Consider the following 7,676-nt stretch of genomic DNA (forward strand, 5'->3'; position numbering starts at 1 on the left):
GGGGAGCGGGCCCGGCGGCGGCGGGGGGCTGGGGGTGTTCCCCAGGCTCGCTCCCCCGCTCGCTCCAACCGGCCTCTTCGCCGCTCGTTGCCGGGGTCGGCGCTGCCTGTCTCCTGCCGCGGGGCCCTCTCGACTCCTGCCTCGCCAAGATGGCGCCCGCGCTGCTGCTGAGGAGGAGGCGGCGGTTGCGGGCGCTGGGACGGCGGCGGCGGCCACTTTCGCTCACTGAGAGGAGAGGAGCAGGGACACGGGGAGCCATGGCGGGGGGGAGGAGAGGCGCCATGGCCAGGCCTGAACAATCGAGCCCAGCATACCTTCCCGCCGCCCCGGCCCGGAGCTTCGGCCCCGCCACCTCGCCGGCTTCGCCGCCGCCGCCGAACGGCCCCCGGGGCCCACGCGGCGGGCGCCGTCCCCGAGGGCAACCCGCGGGGGGCCCGTTCCCATCGATGCGCTCCCGCGGCCGATTGGTCGAGCCTGGCGCTGACGGAAATTGCCGAAGGGACTCGGGCGAATCGGCCGGGTGAGCCAGCCACTCTCGCGTGAGGCGGGGCGAACTCTCGCGATACCTTGCGCGGGGTAGGCGGGTGGGGACCGGAAGCGACGCGCGCTCGCCCTTGAGCCCGCCGGAAGGGCGGCGGGGCGCGGAAGGAAAGATGGCGGCCAGCGCCCTAGGGACGGAGGGCGGCCAGGCCTCTCTCGGCCGCCGGGCCAGAAGAGCTGCCAGGGGGGCCGGGAGCGCAGCAAGGCTCACTGCCCGCTCTCCCCCGTGACTGAGGGGGATCATGAAGGCGCAGACGGCGCTGGAGAACCGTGGCAATTAGTTTGTATGCTGCACAGAGATACCCTGGGTCACTCTTCACAGCCCAGGGTTGATGCCTTCAGATGCTACTTCCTCTTCTCTCCCTCCTTCCCTTCTCATACCGCCATCTTCTCTTCCTCTCTACTTAACAGGACTGGATTTTAGTCCTGGAAATACAGCCCAGGGCTGTCTCTGCTGTGCCTTCCACATGGCACCTCACCGGGTTGTGGTAAGTCATCCCGGCTTGGGGGGATCTTGTTCCCAGGGAACGACACGAGCTCCAGTCCCACCACCAGACCCAGTGAAACACAGTCTGATTTTTCCAAATAAGTTGCAAGGCAAACTTGTTTCAAACCTTTTTTATTCTAAAGTGAACTGAGTCAAAAGCACTAAACAGTTTGGTCACTGAATACTGTTAAGTGTTTTTAAAAACAACCCAACCGACAATGCAGAAGATGTAAAGACAACAAAACTTGGAAGTCCTGCCCCTCCTGGAAGTGAGCAAGTCCGTTCTGTAGTTTCAAAGAGACCTATTTAAATGCTGCTGTTCTAGTTCTCTTTGCGGAGAGGGAAAAACCACAAACCCCAAAACTAACAAATTATCCCTAACAATATTGGAAAGAAATGCACATGGATATATCATAAGCATTTCATCACCCCAATGCACACCCAGAGCTAAGCAACTCCAACAGGAATTGGTACGTACTCACATGGAAACATCACATCCCTTGCAACCCAGGGCCCAGGTTGTTCCTGGACTGGGGTGTCTGGCTGGGACAGGGACCCTTAACTCCTCTGTTCTTCCCTATTTCACATCGTTCATCAGCATCCACCCATAGTCACAGGCACAACCCTGAGAACAAACCCTTCCTTATGCTTGAATAAGGTGCTCCCCACCCTGTCTGAAGCATTAGAATGGCAAAACATTGCCATACTTTTTATGCATTTAAATGCATACATGTGGATAAATTTAGAATTTCAAAAGCAAAACGTTTTCAACAGTCCTGTGCTTGCAAGTCAGATACAGCCATATGCCAAAAAAAAAAAAAGCTTTCCAAGATTCAGGTATGGCCTGCATCAATTTTGTCATGTGGTAGACTTGTACTATCAGTTGGAGGAGCTTTACATTTAGTGTATGCCATCCAAATGAAGTATACTGGAAATAAACTGGTTTTGCCTTTCTATCTTGCTTTGCTTGGGTTGGAATACTATACACCTTTTAAATTAACTGCTTTCTCCCCCTCCTTTATACACACTTGTCCATCTACACACCACATTCGTGTTACAGCTGTATCTGCACAAGTTTGATACAGCAGTGCTGACAAACAGCAGTGGCGTCCAGCTTTCAGCAGGAAGCTTCTTTTCTCAGCCTAAAATAACTCTGACTTGGCAGAAAACTCCTGATACTTTGTCCACCTCTTTGCTGTTCTTGCCAACACAGTGGTTCTTTAGGGTGTCACCTTTTTCACTTCCCCATGAAAGACTGTTGTGTAGCTACGCCAAAAGACTTATCTGTATATAAACCAAGGTGGGGTTTTTTTTGCCCAGAAGGTGGGTTTTTTTTTTTCATTTTTCCAAGCAAACCCTTTCTAATCTTATCTTCTAATCTTAACAGGCATCTTATAAGGTCCCCTGTTTATGTATCTGGATTGGATGAGTTTTACATACCTGCAGCTGGTAACAAAAGAACCAATACAATTTAAGACATTGGTCTGATGCCAACGTAAGAAGAGACACTTGTTTTAAAATCAAAAATAGCTCTTGAAAGAAATGGACCTCAGAAATAGATCCTGAGAAGAACAGTCAGACACAGAAGGAATTTCCTTCGAAAGAAAGGCCATCACTATTTCCATTCAACAATGGGTTTACCTGTGATTGTAAAGAAGGGAACTTTTGTTTGACACTTCTGCATGGGGAATAGTTGTCCCCCCCCCGCTTTTTTATTTTTCATTTGGATGTCTTCAAATACCCAGCCTGAGCTCAGCAAGTCACCTGTATCAGAAATTAGATTTAGACAGACAGCCTGAGGTCAGTTTAAGGTTTCTTGATTTTGATTTCCTAATTGTAGAAGGATGTAATTTGAGATACCGCTTTATCGGTGGGAAAGCATTTCCCATCATCTCTGTAGTTTCCATCCTTGTGTGGATCATTTCTCTCTTTTAATTCCATGGCTGGTCTGATCAAAAAACCATCCTCATTCATTCTATAGTCTTTTATGGCTTTCTCCCTTCGCAGCTTCCGGAGACGTGGCAGCTGACGCAGCTCCTCTGGCAGCTCCATGCAAGTGGCCTGATAAGGAAAAAAAAAAAAAAAAAAAAACAGAAAAGAAACCAAATCAATACATATGCATACACATGCTCTACTTTTGCTAGTACCAGATAAGAGCTCCCTCTGTAATTAGCCAATGGAACAGAACAATCGTCTCTCATTAGATCTGTGGAATGTATCAACCACCTGCTTACACAAACAATGCCTCAGGCAAAAAAAAAGTGTGCCCACTCCCCCCTATATTCTTAAAGGCAACCCAAAGGGAAAAATATTAGGCTTGCATTTATTATTTACTACTTTATTATTAAGATGTTGAAGATTAGGTAATACTTCACATATGGGATTTAGATCTTTCCTGAGAAACCTTTTGCACTACAAAGTTGTTGTGAACCCCCAAAAGAAGCATAACCAGTTTGTGTTTGCTTGTAGGAGCCACTGCAAAGGCAGCTTTCCTGGCTTTTCATTTAAAACCATGGTATTCTATCTAGGTAAAAAGGAAAACCTTAAGGGGAAAAAAGCCAACATAGCTAACAAATCAATGGTACAGCTGCTTAGGAAGTACATGAAAGGAGATACACTCCTTGATTTAGTCCTGAGCAGTGCATGGGACACTGCTCACCATACTACATTCAAGGATCTGCTCCTTAGGAAAAACTACAAAGTTCACCAACTTTGTAGGAACAACAACAACAAAAAAATCCACAGTTGCATTCAGCTGTAGAAAGGGGAATTACACAGATAAGGAAGCTTGATAAAAAGTAGTAAAGAGGCAACCATAGGCCCACTCCCCCCTATACTTTTAAAGGGAAAAATATTAGGCTTGCATTTATTATTTACTACTTTATTATTAAGATGTTGAAGATTAGGTAATACTTCACATATGGGATTTAGATCTTTCCTGAGAAACCTTTTGCACTACAAAGTTGTTGTGAACCCCCAAAAGAAGCATAACCAGTTTGTGTTTGCTTGTAGGAGCCACTGCAAAGGCAGCTTTCCTGGTTTTTCATTTAAAACCATGGTATTCTATCTAGGTAAAAAGGAAAACCTTAAGGGGAAAAAAGCCAACATAGCTAACAAATCAATGGTACAGCTGCTTAGGAAGTACATGAAAGGAGATACACTCCTTGATTTAGTCCTGAGCAGTGCATGGGACACTGCTCACCATACTACATTCAAGGATCTGCTCCTTAGGAAAAACTACAAAGTTCACCAACTTTGTAGGAACAACAACAACAAAAAAATCCACAGTTGCATTCAGCTGTAGAAAGGGGAATTACACAGATAAGGAAGCTTGATAAAAAGTAGTAAAGAGGCAACCAAGCAAATTCAATCCTAACAGGTAGCGTGGAGACAGCTTCAAGACAACATAGGAGCAGCATAGAATAAACATTACCTAACAGCAAAAAGATCACAGAATGAGTGAAAGGAAACCAGCACGACTACAGGTTAGTGGAATGGAGACTATGAAGTAAGCACCCCTTCAGGAAAGCAAAGCCGCATCCAGGTGAAGAAAATGGTCAGGATGAAGTTACAGAAAAAAAACAAAGGGTGGGCCATAATAATGTTATTAATAGGAGCACAATACACCAAGCATGCTGCAGGGCCAAGTGATGATCAGAATACAAAAGCAGCAGGGTAACAAACATTTTTTTCTCATCTACATTTGTCATTAAAAAAAAAAAAGCATGGAGGTTCTCACACCAAAACCATTCATTTCCTACAGTGAGAGGTTGTCCACACTCTAAACCACTTCAAGCCAAGCTGCACAAAAATTCAGGCTGCATATTCATAATGATCAATATGCATTGTGTGCAGTCCCCATTCACCTGCCAATTGGGAAAACTTCTGGCTCAGGCATGCAATTATATTTAGACAGGGAACAGAGTTCATGCCACCATGTCATGAACATGTTATATGGCATTATATGCTGTGCTGCACCTCATCTACTGCAGCTTTACCTTAAGTGCGTTGGGAAGTCAACTCTGCTGCAACTCCCCTGTGGTACCAGAGCTCTGCTTGGGGCTTGTCACCGCTTAAACACTGCTCTTCTAGGAGAACATTTGCTCCTTTACACTGCTGGGTTCCCAGGCTGCATTTGCTTCTTCAAATCTAACTCCTCAACATCAGAATGGAGCTGCATTTCCAAGTATCTAACACCACACGATATAAATCTACAAGAAATGTAGCACATAAAGCTCCTTTCTAGCTCTTTCCTAGTGAGAGAGCTGCAGAGGCTCAGAAAGCCATCTTACTCCATGTCTGCATCCAGAGGAAGAACAATTACTCCTGGCAGACATTTATGCTGAAAATGCAGGAAACTGCAGAGACCTTCAAGATGGGAAGTTTGTGTTGGGCAGTAAGGAAGATTATCCGTTTGAGAACGACGCCGAAGGAGGAAGCTGAGGGTTTTGCTAATGAAGTGCTGAGGATCAGAGGTTACTGTTTCACACCTGGTTTGTGGATAAAAAGTCAGTTGCTTAGGAGGGAGTGCCCACTGTTCAGAAGACTCAACTACTACGTGCAGATAATGACACAAGAAACCACAGAAAGTGTCAACATACATTTCCAAAACTGTTAGGGTCAATAAGATGCTTTTTTATTTCCCTTCTTTTTCTCATTTTTTTCTCCATTTTCCTCTTCATTCTCTTCTCCCAGTACTACATCAAAAGTATCATTAGCATTTAATTTTTTCATTTTCATTTTTGCCTGCTGTGGACCACTGGCAATACTTTACTGTTGTTAGCAGCTGCTAGGATGCACGACACCCATCTTTTCCACAACTCTTTCCTGAAGGAAGCTCTAATCCATGGAGTTCCATCATCCCATGTTGACAGCATGTCTCCTACCTGGTGTACCACCTAATTATACCTTCTGTTAACTGCTGAAACAACTGTCAAATGACAAAAGAATGCGTTTGCCTGTCCAAAAGCAAGGTGGACATCTTGCCGGGAGGGCTGCCTACAAGGGCTCTGTTTCTTTGCGATTTCCAGCAAAACATCTGAAAGATCAAGGGGAAGCAAAGATGGCTGAAACCTCAGGTGAAACCAGGACTACCACCAGTGACTGCTGGAATTGCTCACAAGAATTACAACATCCAAGTCAAAGATTCAAACACATCATTTGCATAAAATACATAACCGCTGTTTGCTCTGCTCTTACCAGTTTATTGCTGTGAAAGCAATAAACCAGCATTCATGTCCATTTCTGAGGTTATCCGTGGCCTCTAACAACCTAGGACTTTGTTCCCATCAAATTATTTATGAAAACTTGTCTTAAGGGAAAGTACAAGCTTCTTTTGAAATACGCTGGAACAAAACCAAACCCCCACCAGTCATTGACCTTCAAGAAACAAGGCAAGCTTGGACACGGGTACATGTGATTATGCATATTCCTTGCTGCTATTTCCAAGAGGAGAAAAAACAGTCTGGTCCAGATCTGCTCCCAGAGACTGAACCCCCTGATTCAACAAGAGGAGAAAGCAAGAACTGCCCCAGTGGTCATTGTTTATATTCATATTATAAGTAATTTCTCAGCATTATTCAATTCACAGGCTCTCTCGGACTGGAAAGCTGAAGCATCTTTTTCACTAAGTATATCCTGATACTGTTATTACACACAAAAGCCATTGGAATTGTAAACTGGATGTGGCAGTGACCCAGGAAGCATTAGGATCATGCTAGTCCAAGCTGAAGTTCAATGTTGTAAACCTTGATCCAGGAGCTGAGATTCACCACGTGACAGCTGGAGATGGGAAGGAATGTGGCTACGTATTCCATCCAGCTTCAGTAATTCATTTTTAATGAAGCCTCAGGATTGAAACTTTCTCTGTGTCTGTGTACTTGTTTTGCAAGTATAGTTTCCATGGGAGTGTCCTACATTTGGGGAAATGGGAGAAGGAAAAAAAAAAAAAGCATTCTTCTGTGTGAAATGATGGCACTCAATAAGATCAGAGGAGACAAGAGCAGGCCAGGGAAGCACATCTCTGTTCACTCCTCAGGTACACCCATACTCAAACACTTTTGTAGCCAGAGGCACAACAGAAGGCACACCTACAAAACTTAACTTCTCCTTTGTCAAAAGGCTGAAGTCCTGGTGGTTCTGTTCAGACAGCACAAGCCAAGAACTAAAACAGAACCGAGAAGGGCCCAGAAAAGGCTTCCTTACCTGGAGTGACAGAAGTGAGTCAATTTCCAGATCTAGTCATCATCTCCAAGTGCCTGTAAGTCAAAGAGGCCATGGCAACTTGGAGACTCTCTTGCCTAGTGGCTTTCAAGTAAAGGCTTGATGTACCACAGATTGTTTCTGTTCACTCAGCAATTACATCCACTTTCCAACTTATAGCACAAGATACCTTCACGGCCTTGAAACATTTATTGTCTCCAACTCTGCTGCAGTCCTGCTTCAGCAAGAGAGGCCTCTCTTCCAGTTCTCCAGCATGGAGAGAGCATAGTAGATATATTTCAGGTTTCCAAAGTGTTTCCAAACTGCACCAGATCATGTCTGGAGAACAGTCATTGAGAACAAAGTTTCCAGCAACTCCATAATGATGTCAAGCTGCTTGTACCAGACTGCTGTTCACCAAGGGTCCAAGGTGGAGCAACAAGTGTAC

At 45.3% G+C, this 7,676-nt stretch overlaps 1 protein-coding gene across 1 annotated transcript in view; it reads right to left on the bottom strand.

The window, feature by feature from the left end:
* Positions 1 to 1,143: 1,143 nt before the first annotated feature.
* EXD1 (exonuclease 3'-5' domain containing 1) overlaps positions 1,144 to 7,676 on the bottom strand; it is a 28,615-nt gene continuing 22,082 nt past the window's right edge. The window contains exons 12-14 of the mRNA XM_014950152.1: positions 4,230 to 4,325; positions 3,687 to 3,782; positions 1,144 to 3,088 (exon numbers count right to left, since the gene is read on the bottom strand). Of these exons, the coding sequence (XP_014805638.1) occupies positions 2,858 to 3,088; positions 3,687 to 3,782; positions 4,230 to 4,325 (423 nt within the window). The 3' untranslated portion in view covers positions 1,144 to 2,857. The remainder of the gene's footprint in view (positions 3,089 to 3,686; positions 3,783 to 4,229; positions 4,326 to 7,676) is intronic.

Source organism: Calidris pugnax, unplaced genomic scaffold (assembly GCF_001431845.1).
Source record: "Calidris pugnax isolate Ruff unplaced genomic scaffold, ASM143184v1 scaffold68, whole genome shotgun sequence".
Lineage (NCBI taxonomy): Eukaryota > Metazoa > Chordata > Aves > Charadriiformes > Scolopacidae > Calidris > Calidris pugnax.